This window comes from Pestalotiopsis fici, assembly GCF_000516985.1.
Source record: "Pestalotiopsis fici W106-1 unplaced genomic scaffold PFICI_Scf_2, whole genome shotgun sequence".
In the NCBI taxonomy this organism is placed as follows: Eukaryota; Fungi; Ascomycota; class Sordariomycetes; order Amphisphaeriales; family Sporocadaceae; genus Pestalotiopsis; species Pestalotiopsis fici.
This window is the reverse complement of record NW_006917092.1, coordinates 6,575,860-6,590,779: the sequence shown is the minus strand read 5'-3', so window position 1 is coordinate 6,590,779 and position 14,920 is coordinate 6,575,860. Positions and strand designations below refer to the sequence as shown.

Genomic DNA, 14,920 nt, shown 5'->3' with positions numbered 1-14,920 from the left:
AACCCTAACCCTAACCCTAACCCTAACCCTAACCCTAACCCTAACCCTAACCCTAACCCTAACCCTAACCCTAACCCTAACCCTAACCCTAACCCTAACCCTAACCCTAACCCTAACCTATATTATAAAAATCTATAGATTTCGATGGTTTTTTCGATTATAAATCAACCTTATTATTAATTAATTTAATTATAAATCTAATTTATTAATAATATATTTTAAAATATTTTTATTAGTTAATTTTATAGGTATAAAAGGTAATTATTCCTTTATAATTAGTTATTTTTTCTTTAAGCTTTAATAAATTAATTATATAGCCTTATAACTACCTTCCACGGCCTGATTCTACGAATTATATGAACGCTTCCCTGTGCTTAAGTTTATGATCCACTAATTATACCTTAGAACAAATTTAATTATTAGAAAAAAATAAAATATCGAAGTTTAAATGCTTTTATATAAAAAATATAAAGCTAAAATTTAAATTTTAAAAGTTAAGCGGAAAGCTCGTAATATTTAAATAAATGGGTCCCGATATATTAAAGATTATATTTTAATATTTAAGCTATAATAATTAAAATGTGCTTAAATACACGGATTAATATTATAATATTTAAATAAATATACGGGACCTTTTAAAAATTAACCGGGGCTATTTAAATAAGCGTATATTTTATTAAAATTAAAAGGCGCAAAATATAAATTAATATATTATATAATTAATACTTATATTAAATTAATTTAAATTTTAATTAAAAAGCACCACTTTAATTAATAATTATATTAACCTTAGCTCCCGCTTTTTAAATAAAAGGCGCCAAGGAATAACGGCTAAAATAATTACGGTTAATAATTTATTATTTTATTAATCATTTAACGGGTTTTTTAATAAATCCGTGTATTAAAATATTAATATTTAATTAATAATACGTAAATATTTATTTTTATAAATTTCGTTTATAATTAAATTTATTTAATATATTATACGTTAATGCACCGCCTTTAATTTTACGGATCGTAATAATTATAATAATAATTTTAATTTTAATTAAAAAAATTAAATATTCGCAATTTCATTTTACGTTTACTCGCTAATGCCTTTCGCCGTAATCGGCCAAGCTAATAATCGACGCTCGCGCTTGCATATTATGCAATTGTGGGATTTAAATTTTGCCCGACCCATATTCGACCTTGTCACAATTAAAAATATGGCATCCATCCGAATCCTTGATGGTGGCTTGGGAACAAGTCTGGAAGACAAATATGGCGTGAAGTTCAATCACTCAATGCCGCTTTGGTCTACTCACTTCTTGGTCCAAGGTGAGGAAACACTATTAGCGTGCCAGGCAGATTTTGTCACTGCGGGTGCCGATGTGCTCCTGACGGCAACATACCAAACTTCAATTGAAGGCTTCCAGCGCACAAGGACAGCAGATCATCCCGATGGAATTTCCAAGGAGTACATTGGAGGTTACATGTCAAAAGCTGTGGCAATAGCCGAGAAAGCAGTTCGTGACAGCGACAGCAAAATTGCGCTCAGTCTCGGCCCGTATGGTGCTTGCATGATTCCCGGCCAGGAATACACCGGCAATTATGATGACGACCACGACTCAGAAGAGTCGCTTTACAGCTGGCATTTGGAACGGCTCCAGCTATTCACTGTTGTACCTGGACTAATTGAGAGGATCAGCTATATTGCTCTCGAGACAATCCCCCGCCTGGACGAATTTCGGGCAGCAAGAAGGGCAGTGCAAGACTCTGGTATCAAAGCGCCTTTTTGGATGGCTGGTGTTTTCCCAGGCGAGGGCGACACGCTACCAGATGGCTCGTCGATTGTTCAAGTGGTCGAAGCAATGGTTGATCCAGCAACCCGCGGTGCTCGGCCATGGGGTATTGGCATCAACTGTACCAAGCTCCACAAACTCCCAAGCCTGATTGAATCCTTTGAGTCTGCTGTCAAGGAATTGATTGAATCTGGACGCCTTGAGCGGTCGCCAGCAATGGTGGTGTATCCTGACGGGACCAACGGCGAGGTATACAACACTACAACCAAGACATGGGAGAAGCCTCAAGGTCAGGAACACAAGGACATTGCAAACGCTGTATGTGGATTGAATCGTGTCTCATTGGCTGGCGTGTAACTAACGACTTGTACAGGATTCCTGGGCATCGCAATTGGCAAATGTCATCCGCACATCAAGTACTCGTGGATGCTTTCAGAGCTACCTTGTCGGAGGTTGTTGCAAAGCCTCTGCAGTTGATATTGGTGATTTGAAAAGGGAGTTCGCTAGCCAGGGGTCAACTTGACTGCCTTGATCAAGTAGGATAACACGGTATGGAGGCAATACAAGAAGACCACGATTCCGACAAAACGTCTTACATATGCCGTGAAGGAGTCTGGGATCATGACTCCTCTCTGTCTTGGCACAAATATGGATGCTTATTGAAAGAACCTCACTTTGCTACAGACTGGAACTATCGATGACTCTGCCCAGCAGGTCTAAGGAGTGTACGAACTAGAGTCGGGTTTCAGCCCGATGATCTCTCTGACTGGCTTCCCTGGCCTGATCTTCTACAAGCATTTCCCTCCATTCACGCAAGGTGTATCGCAATGGGCAATATTGTTGGTTGCGGGTTCATCCAAGCATTTCCCGCCACATGCACAGAATAGCTGGATCGAAGCGGGATTATCATCCATGCACAAGAAGACCGCCTGGTCAGTCTTAGTCTTTGGGACACCATTGGCGCAGTTGCCTTCGAGAGCATCGCAATACGTCTTGTTTATGACTTCTGGGGCAAAGTCTGTTCATCTCGATTAGCTCTGTTGGCTCTCTTACGGAGCTGTGTTCAGCATGGACTCACTGTGTCCCCCTGACTGAAGCATGAACCCGCAGTATGTATAGCCTTTACCACACTTTGCGCCCGAGGCTGTGGATACGGGTATGGCTCCTGAAATGGTAGACGTGCTTTGTGTGGCTGACGAGACGCTGGACGAAGTGCCAGATACAGCAAGGGCTTGATAAAAGGGTTGGTGGCTGGCAAAGCTGGTACCCAGGAGGGCAATGAAAATTGCTGATGTCGTCATGGTGAACGAGTTTGATTTATAGACTGAAGGAATCCTCTAGTGCTTGATCTGAATCCAATTGTTCAATTGTGACAAAGCCCGCGATGATAGAGCGGCGTATCGCGATGCTTAAATACCCCCTAACTCCAGCTCATTGATGGAAACTAGAGATCGACTTTTTGCAGCAGACTGCCAAGTCACATTCCACCTTTTACTTGGTATCGCCCGCCAATATTTGCCTTGAATACAGACACGTCGTCGTTGTACATATACACGCAACGGGAGGCAGACTAGCCGAGTGATGGCAAGCGAATCTTGCGCCTGCGTGACTGATAGATATCACAATTGCTGTACGGTATCATTGAGTGTGTTATATTAGCCAATGGACCATCAACCTACTCAAGCAAACTGAGCTCAAACCCTACCTACGAACGGTTCATGATTCATGATAATAACAATTTTCCAGACTGCGCCTGTAAAGGTCAAGTCAAACTGCTGTGAGGCTCATTAGGCAAGACATACATGTTGGCCAGCCTTTGCTATCGATATTTCCATGTCGTCTTAATTCATGGGAAACGTATGATGGTTATACACGAATACATGGCAACTTGACACATTGTGCTGCCGATTTGTTGTCCTGGGCTAGTCAAGATGGGTGTACAGCTCCGTCGTGGATGCCACTTATCTCAAGGCACTGAAGATTTCAAGCACGAAAGAGATTGCTAGAGCTCAGCATTGAATATAGTTCATGTACCTGCAGGAGGAAGTGTGAATTGGGCCCTGACAAGACGCACATATAGCAGATACAAAAGCCTGTAGGTGACCAGTCAAGTATACCCAAATACGGCTGCCCCGCAGCGCCCAAAAGATACCCCGCGAAACCCGTCTCATGGCCCCTCCTTCAAACAATTTCACCCAACTGCATAAGAAGGACCCTGCCGAAGCCGCTCCTCGCCGATTTGTCGAGTTCAGCTGATACGCAACACAACGACAAATCTCCGTGTCCTTTCTTACACATCTCCCCCTCGACATTCGATCAAGGCTTTACTCGTCAGCGTTGCGCACATAATTCGGCTCTACTTGTTGTATTGCGCCAGCCTCCTTGTGAGCGAGCACTTCTTGTGCCAACGTATACACCGCACCCAAACCTCCGAGAACTCTGCCCAGCATGTCTACACCAGCGACACAGACCGTCATTGCCCCGTCAGGGTCCCAAGAAAAGAAGACTACAGTACGAGTCGGCACAAGAAAATCTGCATTGGCCCTCGCACAAGCCGATTTTGTCGTCACTTCGCTCTCCAAGCTCCATCCTCATGTCAACTTTGAGATTGTCGGCATGCTCTCGGCCGCTGACAAGGACAAGACTACGGCATTGTACAACTTTGGTGGCAAGGGACTGTGGACAAACGAGCTGGAAGCTGGCCTAATGGCGAAAGAGTTGGACATAATCGTTCACTCGCTCAAGGACATGCCCACTGTATTGCCCGAGGGCTGCGTTCTTGCTTGTGTGCCTGAGAGAGAGGACCCGCGCGACGTTGTCGTTATTAAAAAGAGTTTGGAAGGCAAATACAGCAAACTGTCAGACCTTCCCGAGGGCAGCGTCGTTGGCACAAGCTCCATCCGCAGAATGGCCCAGATTCGACGTCGTTACCCAAAGCTCCAATTTCAGGACATGCGCGGAAACATTGACACCAGACTCAAGAAGCTGGATGCCGAGGACGCAGCCTATACCGCCATGATCCTTGGAGCTGCCGGTCTTTCAAGAATGAACTGGCTTGGCAGGGTGTCGCAGTATCTCGACAGCACAACCGAGGGCGGTGGTATGTTGCATGCTGTTGGTCAGGGAGGATTAGGCATCGAGGCGAGAATAGATGATGAGGCAACCTTGTCCATTCTCCAAGCTTTCGAGGACAAGCATGTCATGCTGGCCGCCGAAGCCGAACGCAGCGTTATGAGGACACTCGAGGGCGGATGTAGCATCCCAATTGGCGTCGAGACAAAGTGGACGAGTGACAGAAAACTACACTTGAATGCCACGGTGGTGAGCGTGGATGGCACGGAAGCTGCCGACGGTAATTTGGAGGAGACCATTGAGACGAGGGAACAAGCCGTCGACTTTGGCAAAAGGGTAGCTCAGCTTCTGGTTGACGGCGGTGCACAGAAGATTTTGGACGCCATCAATGCCGAGAGGGAGGCCAACCCAAGTACAGAAAAGTGGGTGCCGGCATAAGAGTATTGTACTTGAGACTCCGTTATCAAGGCTGTATCCGGCAGACGCCCGGCAAATGTATATGCAGAGAAATGCTAGATATCCACATGGAAAATCTCACAACGGCGCTGGTTGAAATTGGAACAGAACGAGAAGATTGTACCGTGATTGCCATCAGCTGTGAATGTTTTATTCCTTGTGTAATATATGTCCAAGTTGCATTGATGCCATAATATGGCCAGGGCCCTCCCTGACGCTCTCATACCGTGTTGAACTACCTCCGTAAATGCACTCCTGTTATACGCCCGCGCCTACTGTTCCAGCTCGCATCTAGTGATCAGCTCCAGTGAAAGCCTTGTATTCTTCCGCGCTCATCAGGTTCTCAAAGTCCTGGACACCTTGCTCGTCAACAGCAACCTTGCAGATCCAGCCGCCACCGTGAGAGTCATCCTCGGGGACAGCATTGATCTGTCCTGGCTTCTCCTCTAGTACCAGGTTGACATCGGTCACGCGGCAGGAGATGGGCGCATTGATATCGGCAGCGCTCTTGACAGACTCGACAGCGCCAATCGCATCGCCAGCTTGGACCGTCTTGTCGGCCTCGGGAAGTTCCACGTAAACAACATCGCCCAGCTCCTCAGCAGCGTACGATGAGATACCAATGACACCCGAGGTTTTGTCGGCATTGAGGTCGACCCATTCGTGGTCCTTGGTGTACTTGCGGATCTCTCCTGCGGGTGTGCAAAGTTAGCGTGTGACCAACAAGACGTTCAATCTGCGAGATAGTATGAGGATCGCATAGTTCTGGAATGGCGCACATACTGGAGGGTGTAACGGAAAATGCGCGGATCGAAGGCGATTGCCAATTGCTGCGGGCGACGGGGGTCTGGACGAATCTCGAGAAAGTTGCAGGTCGAGCTGCCCGCAAGCTTCGTGCGATTGAGGCCATGGTGCTGTTTGTGATGGACGAGTGGTTATTCCAATGTGGTAGGAACTTGGAGATGTGAGGGAATTGTCAAAAATTGAACTGTGATACCCGCGCCAGATGGGGATCGTCAGACTCTCCAGGGCTTTTTGGCGTTTGGATATCAGTGACGATGTTTCTGGTGGAGCTCGAATGACTTCCAAAATTCGGTCATCGAGCCGGTTAGCTCACAGTCCGAGTCAGGCGCAAAAAGCTGACAGTGAACCGATTCAACCCGGGCAAACTGTGCTCAAATACCGGCCTTGCGTGCTGACACACCGTTTGATCCCGAAAATATGCACTGTAACGGTATCGGCCATGGTTCCGATATTTGCTGGTAGTCGCAGGTTCTCACAAATGTTAACCAATGAGAGGAATGCTGCAACTGGAGATTCTGTTTTATAAATTTCTTTCCTATCTGCCTTATCATTTTGATTCTAGAAAGATGAGTGTGAAGCTTCCTTAGATAATGATTCTAGTCGATTCAAGTACATAAGTAGGTATGCGATTTTTTTTTTCTGGCTGTAAGGCATTTAAAAACAAGGCTGCAATGCAGATTTATATGGGAGGGTCAGCATCTTCCTAATAAGTTGCTTACAATGGTTTGTCATTTTTCAAATAATTGTGAATAGTGAATCTCAACCCCATAATAGTGATGAGAATTAGCTATGACTAGCTGGATTTACTCGGAAAATTTTGGTTACAGAAGGTGACATGTACCAATTTATTGACATGACCGCTTACCTGGCTGTTCACCTAGACCCATCAAACATATTTATGCTGATAGTATCGGCAATTGACAAGAATACTCTGTATACATCCCAGACGTGTGTCAACATACTCCAGCTCACCAGTCCGTCGACTATGCGCATTCTTGCCCGTTAATGCGTGTGGACCTATTGCAAGAAACCATCAATGCCTGGTTGTGGTTTGCGGACACTAAAGCCTCCTTCTAGGTTGTCCCTGCGAGCGAGAGGCAGCGCTGAAGCAAAGCCTATGGCAGACGATGATAATCGAGCTCAAGAGCTGGCAACAGAATCATACTCCTTCAAAAGGATGCAGCTCAAGGAAACTCAAACTAACCCAATTTCAGTCGAGGAAAGTAAATAGAGGTATATGAGCGTCCTGGTGGCACAAAAGGACAGAAGGGAGGAAAAGACAAAGAAATAGTAGGATGGAAACATCTCATCGTGTCCCTTGACTGACGAGGGACTCATATTTGATATTTCATGCTCCCCTTGGAAATACGATCTAGCAATTCTTTTCCTAGATGACATTGAAAATCCAGCATTTAAACACCAGGTACCCGAATCCCTACCAGTCTCATTCCGGCGCACCCGACATCATTTTCACAGTTGGGACTACAAGGCAATTAGCGAACTGCTCAAGACTCAAGGTGACTCTTGCGATGTAGGTTGGGTACCTGTATTGATAGTGGTGAACGCTGTGGTGAACAAGTGCTGGGCATATGAGCTCTAAGTGGGACCACTACCTCGTATCCTAGTCCCAAGTCGACAATGCCTGTGCTATCTGTGGGCTTTCCATATTCGCTACACCGAAAATGACGTCACTTGAATACTTACCAAGCTTTTATGCATTTAAACATGGCCAAACTTGATCACTTTTATAGGGATATAGGTCTCAAAGCCTCGGCATAATTCTAGGAGAAGATTCGAGTCCATAATTATAAAAGGCAACTCTTTATATGCCATGATTATGGTGCAAGTTCGTCTGTTGCCTATTTGAACCTTTTTAAATCTTTGGACCTATTCTTGATTTTACTATAGTGGTAGCAGGACTGCTTATTTTAGAAGGCTTGTCAATCGAAGTTTGGAAATGTACTAAGCGTTCAAACAAAATACAGCGAATCTCTCGATTAAAACCATTGTTGGTAACATCAGCCAAAGAGAACGGTATGGTTTAGCATTCATGCAGGCCCGATTCCGCTGCGCACATGATTGTTGATGACTTCTTTGACTATGCAGATTCCTGGGCATTGTCTTCGCCTTGTAAAATTAATCCCTACTGATCGGTTCATTCTGAGTCTACCAATCAAATGTACCGCTAGTTACAAATATGGACCGAGAACCTCTTGTGTGTGATCCCAAATTATACCCTGAGCCCTTTCGCGTAGTGATGCCATTACTGTCGAGTTTGGTGTACAGTCGCATTTATAATTGACCAAGAAGAGTCCATTTTCCGTCCGAGATGCCGAATTCACTCCTGGCTTGCCCTTCCAAGACACGCCGCGTCCACCGAAAGCCGCGCTGGTGCTCTGAAAGAGATGTCTCTGTCCCGACTCCTCGTCACTGAATGAGAATAATCTAATCAGTGGCTCTAGGAACAACCAGACCAGCCAGGCAGTGATTGAATTGGATTCAATGCCTCTGTTCACATTTCCCGTGTTCACCCAGCCAGGCCACGAGTGGATAAAGGTTACGTCGGGATTCTCATTGGCTAATTTCTCCAATGTTGTCGTGTTCATGGTTGCGTATTGTGATTGAGCTTTGATAAAGTTGAAACCTCCGGGCGCCTTCAAGTCCAAATCCATTAGGTTCATAGTGGCCCGCTCCAGTCCGCCAGCCAAGACACTGATTACTCTGGGAGCGGCTGCCCTGCTCAAGATGGGCAAGAGATGTTGAATGAAGAGAATGCGAGAATAGTATGCCAGACTCTGAGTAATCTCCAGGCCCTCTGGCGTCTCCTTGCGTCCACTCATGGGCGCATACCCCGCGGTAAGGAATAGCAAGTCGACATGTGATTCTTTGCTTGTGATGACTTGACATATTCTTTTCGTCTCGGCAAGCAGAGAAATTTCACCTTCGATCCAAATCACTTTTGCTCTATGATTTGAATCTTGGAGCTCTTGTATGAAAACATGCATACGATCTGCGGAGCTTCTGCGTCCAACCAAGTATATTCTCATGCTGGCGCCCGTGGCGACAAGAGCTCGTATGGTGAGCTGTCCAATGCCAGACGTACCTCCGGCAAAGACGGCCACACTCGGCGCCGTTGTATCGTTGACAAGCGCATTGGAGGCTTGTATGTCTTTGTACGTGACCATTGCAGTGAGTAGGACAAGAAAAAGTAGTGGACAACTTTTTTTTTCTTTTGTATAGAGAACTGCGGTGGTATATTCAAGGTGTCACGTCTTTTATCTGCGGTAGGCAGAAGTCATGACGAGAGCCCTGCCTGGAATCATGTGACTCGAAATCCTACAAGTTTAATCGAATTCTCAAATAGGCAATAGAGCACACGCGTGTCTCAATGCTGGTCAACCCACCAAAGTGCAAGTAACATAAGGTCCAGTTCATTGATACATCGTGTAGATTCTATTGCGAAACAGACAATAAGCTCGATGCGTTTGTCTTGCGCGCAGTAGCAGCGAGAAAGACACGATCAAAAGTGGACGTCTTATAGTTGTACTGAAACGCCGTGGTATTTTCTCCCACATAATCTTCATTACCAGGTTCAATCCCTAGCCTCAGCGTGACACTAGATGGTCAGTACTTTGTGCGTCTGTCAAGGCAATTCTCTGAGAATTATCATCTCTTTTCTTTATTGGCGCTTGCGCGAGCTACATATTGCTATTTTCAGATGTCGGACTAATGCTTTCATTGCATCTCAACATTGACGGCGAGTGTAAGTATGCTCACGGGCAGCACGCGTGGGTCTATTGATTTGTATCCTGCAGTACTTGTTCTGGCGGTCTAGACCGTCTCCTTGCTTTCTTCACGCAGTGACTTGATGGGGCGCTCAAAGTCTCTGTTGACCCATTCCCAGTACTGTTGCCATACAGGATTCGAGACTTGCTGTTGCGATTGCTGCTGGCTTTGTGCACCACCTCCAGTGCTGGTACTGGGAAGTGTAGTCTTTGTCTTGTCTGCCAGCAGAATCGTGACTCTGAGAACGGACTTGTTGGTCTCATCCTGTCGCTCAACTTCTTGCTTGACGGATCCTTCCTTGAGCTTGGTGCTAAGGACCTTGCGATAGCATTCGGCAATGGTGTCTAGTCGTCTTGTCGTCTCATCGGGGTCAATGACAATGAGCTTGCTCAGCATCAAATTGCAAAGGGCACGGATATCATTTTCGTCCTTGAGTCCTGCGACAACACGATCATAGAACTCAAGAGAGCTAATTCTGGAGAATGCAGTCTCCATGAGAGCATACAAGGTCTCATAGGCACTCTGACCAATTATGTTAGTTGAGATAAGAAAGAATATGAAAGAGAAATCCAGACATACCTTGCGGACTTCCAGTCCGTCGTCCACCTGGTGCTTGAATGGCCCCATTTGAACCTCGCGAATAAGCTCTGGTTTAATGACAGATTCGCCCATGACGAATGGCATGAGACTGCCAAGATGCGGCAGGATTAGGTCTGGCTTGTTGTGAGCAGCGGAATTGAGAGTTGTCATGGCCAGGCGTCGAATTTCCATGTCCTTGTCTTGAAGAACAGTGAGGAGCATGTCAACGAGTACAGTCTTGAGCATGGAGTCAAAGGCCTCCTCGCTCTCGGGCAGGGTGTAACGGATAGCCTGGATGGCAACGGCCCGGTACTGTGGTTCAGGGGACTGCAATAATTGCTGCGGTGGATTAGCGTTGAGCAGTTCCCAAATGGATTGGCTATACAAACCTGAAGTTTTGGAATATAAGTCTTTGGCGAAATGATGGCCATGCTACCAATGGCCTCGGCGCAGGTGGCCTTGTTGTCCTCATGCTGCGACGCTGAAAAGAGTAGATCCCAGATCTGGACTTCGTACGGGCTAATATCGATGCCAGAGTCCACGACTTGGCTAAGAATTTGACGAATCGATTGCAAGAGGAGATACTGCTGACCGCCTGGCTGCTTGGCCTTGCTAAGAATAATGGGCAGGAATTTGGCCACGTCGCCAGCTCCGGCTCTACCAAGGGAGGTTGCTGCGGCGAGAGAGACTCGATCGGGTTCCTCACGGAACTGGCTCAGGAAGACATCGGGGCTGATCGGAGACTTGCTGCCAAGGCAAAGGCCAATCTCGGCCAGAATATACAATGCCAGACACTGTCGGAGATCATCTGGCGGGTTCTTTCTACTAGCTGCATTAAGCTCCTGGATGAAGCTGTCAATTGTGATTCCAGCCTTGCCGTCACTGGCCACAAACAGGGTGCCGGCAACCTTTCCAACGGCTCTGCTATCGCCTCCGACACCGACCGCCAGGACTCCTTGCATCAGAACTTGTCCCTGTCCACCGCGACCCACGCTGGTGGCCAAGGCCAGCAGGGCATTCAGAGTCGACTCGCTGACGGCAGTCTTGAGAAGACTACAGATATTGTCAATCAAATCCGTGGAGGAGATGAGATCCGGGTTGGTCTCGACAAGGTGGGCTAGGACGATGAGGGCAGGGCTCAAGAGATGGTTGTCATTGACGGCAATGACGGGCGAGATGGCAGTCACAATGCCCTGAGTTGTGTCAGGCTCAAGATTGCCCTTTGAGGCTGGCGACATGATGAGGTGTTGAAGAGCCTGAACACTGGCACCGCGGAGTGCGCGGTTCGTCTTGCGCAGTTGGCCACAGAGCTCCAGCGCGACTGGCTGCAGCCAACCAGATTCAAGACTTCCGGCTGCGCTGCTATGGGCAGCGACATTGTCAATGGCTCGTACGGCGTACAGACGAGTCGTCTCGTTGCGAAGACGGTCCAGAAGCAGGTTAAGACCAGCTTGTCGCTTCTCCGCTGGGAGCAGCAAGGCCCCCTCGCTAACGGATGTGCGCGAAAGCAGAGTACCAAGGGCCTGAATAGCCTTTTGGCGCACCTCGATATCGGCGTCGTTGGAAGCCGCTCTATCAACGATAATATCGTACAGCTGCACGAGCTCGGGCTTGTACTTTTGGGATGTGCGCAGAGCACGTGGAGGTGTAATGGCCTTGACCAATTCCTCAGCAGTATTGATGGCCTCGCTAGAAATCTTGTAGAAGCGATCCTGCACCGCGGCAACAATGCTCAAGGTCATCTTGGAAAGATATGGCTGGAAGAGGCTGGAAGAATGGGTTCTAGAGATGTCGCTAATGAGCTTCAAGACGGCAACGCGGAGGGTCGTTGCAGTGGCAGACGAGTTGCCGCCAGACAATGTCGAAGAGCCCGAGCCAACGACTCCGGCTGAGCTGTTGATGGTGTCAATGATGGGCTGCATGACTTGGTCAAAATAGTCGGACAGTCCACCATTTTGAAGAGAGATGAGATCGTCCAAGAGGCCTATGATAGCTTGCTTGGTAGGAATCTGCTTGCCCTTGATCAGTTTTGCAGAGATCTTGACCATTTGCGGAGTCAGCTGCGAGAGATCTGCCCGAGGCCCAGTCGGAGGGATCTCTTCCCGTGTGGGCGAGGTGAGGCCAGTAGGGCCCAGGTATGGAGCTTTGTTTGTAATGGCAAAACCGCCGCTGTCCTGGCGACGTCTCTTGCGAGATTCTGGAAGGGACTGGAGAAGTTCGGCGCGCTCCTCTGACGAAATGGAGCGAATCACACCTTCACCAGTCTTGCGAATGAGTAATGCCATTGTGGCAATGACCTCGAGACGGACACTTTCCTCGCGTTCGTCGAAGCGCTTGATGAGCTGTGGCGCAACATTAGAGTACAGAGTGCCCTGTTCGAGTAGGTCGCTGCTGCGGGTCGATATGAGAGTGTAAAGGGTCTTGGCAGCAGTTCGGCGGACTTTCCAGCTAGCATCATCGTCATCGTCAAAGTCAGCATCGTCCTCGTAATCGTCCTCGTCCTCTTCATCATCACCATCCTCATCTTCATCCTCCATTTCTTCATCCTCATCATCCATGGCGTAGTTGGGGTCGTATTTGAGATAGCGGAGGCATGCTGAAATGACCTCGCCAGTAAATGGCCGCATCTGAGTACCGCAACTGGCAAGGAGAGCCTCTAGTGTAATGAGGGCAGCCTCACGAACCTCGTTGAACTCGGCCGTGCCTTGATCATGACCTTCACTAATGGCGTCAAGCTGTACTTGCAACTCATCCTTGCCCAGAGCTGTAAGAATGTATGGTAAAAAGGTGGGAAGGTGTTCGCCAAGCTGAAACGGAATGGAACGGGCCATTGAGCCCAATATCGTAATGTAGAGCTTGCGCATGACCGGGCTGAGACTTTTTTGGCCAAGCGCATTGGTGACTTTGGAAAGCAGGGCGGTCAGGACATCATCCGAGAGGTATGGTCCCAGGATGGCGAGAGCAACAACAGCTCTCTTTTTGACGGGACCCGAGGCTGAAGGCCGTTGTAGGACCTGTACAACTACATCCTGGAGTTTTTCAATTTCGAGTGGTTGGAGAAGGGATCCGTAGCTTAAAACAACCTCGATGAGGACGTCGACAGCTTCAGAGGTAAGCTCATTCTTTTCGTCTAGCAGGCCTCGAGAATCTGATTGATGCCTGCCAGAGACGGAGTAGCCAAGTATTCTGGGAATGAGAACGCGGCTGACAATGTTGCTGGCCTCGATAACTTCCCTGCTTGGAGCGACGCCTCGAACAGGCTTTGGAAGAGCAGCAATGGCATTTCGCAAGGCCAGGTACGGGAGAGAGTTATCGACCGAGTTCTTGATCTTGAGGCCAGACAGTGTCTCGAGGGCGGTCGGCACAACAGAGAGAGGAACACTGCCTATGAGGGGACCGATGCATCGGAGCGCCATGTTCTGAACTTCGCCATTTTGATCGTCGAGGACCTTGATCACAGCATCGACAACCTGCGCAGAGGTGCTGTAATTGGTTTGAAGGATATCTGTCTTGATGGTTCCGTTGAGGATTTTGAGAAGATCGTCGAGGGACATGTAGCGGAAGTCGGGATCGGGATCAGTCAGCTTTGTGAGTAGCTGATGGAAAGTCCCAATCGTGGGAGTGTTGATTGATCCCGACGCCATGATGGCAAATCACGGCCGCGACAATCAATGCGACACCGAACGACGTTTGATGAGGGGCCTGAGAAGTGAACGGGAAACTATTCGCGATGCGAAATGGGCATGAGGGCCGTACAATTCGGAAGCGGATTGATTTGTTCTGGGAATACTGGAAACCGGTCAGCTGCGCACGAGTTTGAGGAATCACGGTTAAAGTGATCTGCGAAGCTCGAAGCTTGACAAATGAGCCCATCGAGTGGCATGAGACGGAAACAAGCAAGTTGTTGAAGATGTTGTTCTGGATGGAGCGATGGATGAGAAGCAAGGCCACCTAGATTATTGACTGACCTATATGACGTTTTGTATGTCTGGTATCTTTCAGTTGAGGGCAAGTGCAAATGGGAGTAGAAGAGGCATCAAGAACAGACAAACACGAGATGAATGTTGTAGTTGAGGCCTGAGGTCACTACCAGCAACAAGTGGATGGTGGGGTCAAGAAGCTCGCTCTGGAACGATGCCTGTGGTTATCGGAGTTAAGCCAGCAATGGCGGGGTCGTCTGCCTGCTTTGAAGTTCCGACTACATTACTTGGATGTACATTACCTGCAAATTACGTCTACGCTGATGAGGCACTATTCCGCCCTTTCATCTGCCACTGTCTTGTATACTAGGTATCATTTCTGCTTTCAAGCATTGATAAATGCACAGCTGCAGAAGCTTTGTGATATTTTACCAGACCATTGATTTGCTTTAGAGGATTAAGCTTCTTTCTCTTTCTCTGTGTCTCTTTCTCGCGTCATTCCCCCCTCCTTCCCCCCCC

The 14,920-nt window shown here is 47.7% G+C and overlaps 5 protein-coding genes across 5 annotated transcripts; 2 read left to right on the top strand and 3 right to left on the bottom strand.

The window, feature by feature from the left end:
- Positions 1-1,208: 1,208 nt before the first annotated feature.
- PFICI_04197 (uncharacterized protein) lies at positions 1,209-2,307 on the top strand (the record flags this gene model as incomplete). The annotated part of the gene is made up of 2 exons (XM_007832778.1): positions 1,209-2,102; positions 2,158-2,307. 2 exons carry the CDS (start codon positions 1,209-1,211, stop codon positions 2,305-2,307), a joined length of 1,044 nt encoding a protein of 347 aa, XP_007830969.1.
- A 1,925-nt stretch (positions 2,308-4,232) lies between these two features.
- Positions 4,233-5,294, top strand: PFICI_04196 (Porphobilinogen deaminase; the record flags this gene model as incomplete). Its single annotated transcript, XM_007832777.1, has 1 exon — positions 4,233-5,294. The coding sequence occupies one exon, from the start codon at positions 4,233-4,235 to the stop codon at positions 5,292-5,294; it is 1,062 nt and encodes a 353-aa protein (XP_007830968.1).
- Positions 5,295-5,603: 309 nt separating this feature from the next.
- Positions 5,604-6,222, bottom strand: PFICI_04195 (uncharacterized protein; the record flags this gene model as incomplete). Its single annotated transcript, XM_007832776.1, has 2 exons — positions 5,604-6,004; positions 6,096-6,222. The coding sequence occupies 2 exons, from the start codon at positions 6,220-6,222 to the stop codon at positions 5,604-5,606; spliced, it is 528 nt and encodes a 175-aa protein (XP_007830967.1).
- A 2,083-nt stretch (positions 6,223-8,305) lies between these two features.
- Positions 8,306-9,301, bottom strand: PFICI_04194 (uncharacterized protein; the record flags this gene model as incomplete). The annotated part of the gene is made up of 1 exon (XM_007832775.1): positions 8,306-9,301. The coding sequence occupies one exon, from the start codon at positions 9,299-9,301 to the stop codon at positions 8,306-8,308; it is 996 nt and encodes a 331-aa protein (XP_007830966.1).
- A 646-nt stretch (positions 9,302-9,947) lies between these two features.
- Positions 9,948-14,125, bottom strand: PFICI_04193 (uncharacterized protein; the record flags this gene model as incomplete). The annotated part of the gene is made up of 3 exons (XM_007832774.1): positions 9,948-10,424; positions 10,482-10,820; positions 10,871-14,125. The coding sequence occupies 3 exons, from the start codon at positions 14,123-14,125 to the stop codon at positions 9,948-9,950; spliced, it is 4,071 nt and encodes a 1,356-aa protein (XP_007830965.1).
- Positions 14,126-14,920: the final 795 nt, after the last annotated feature.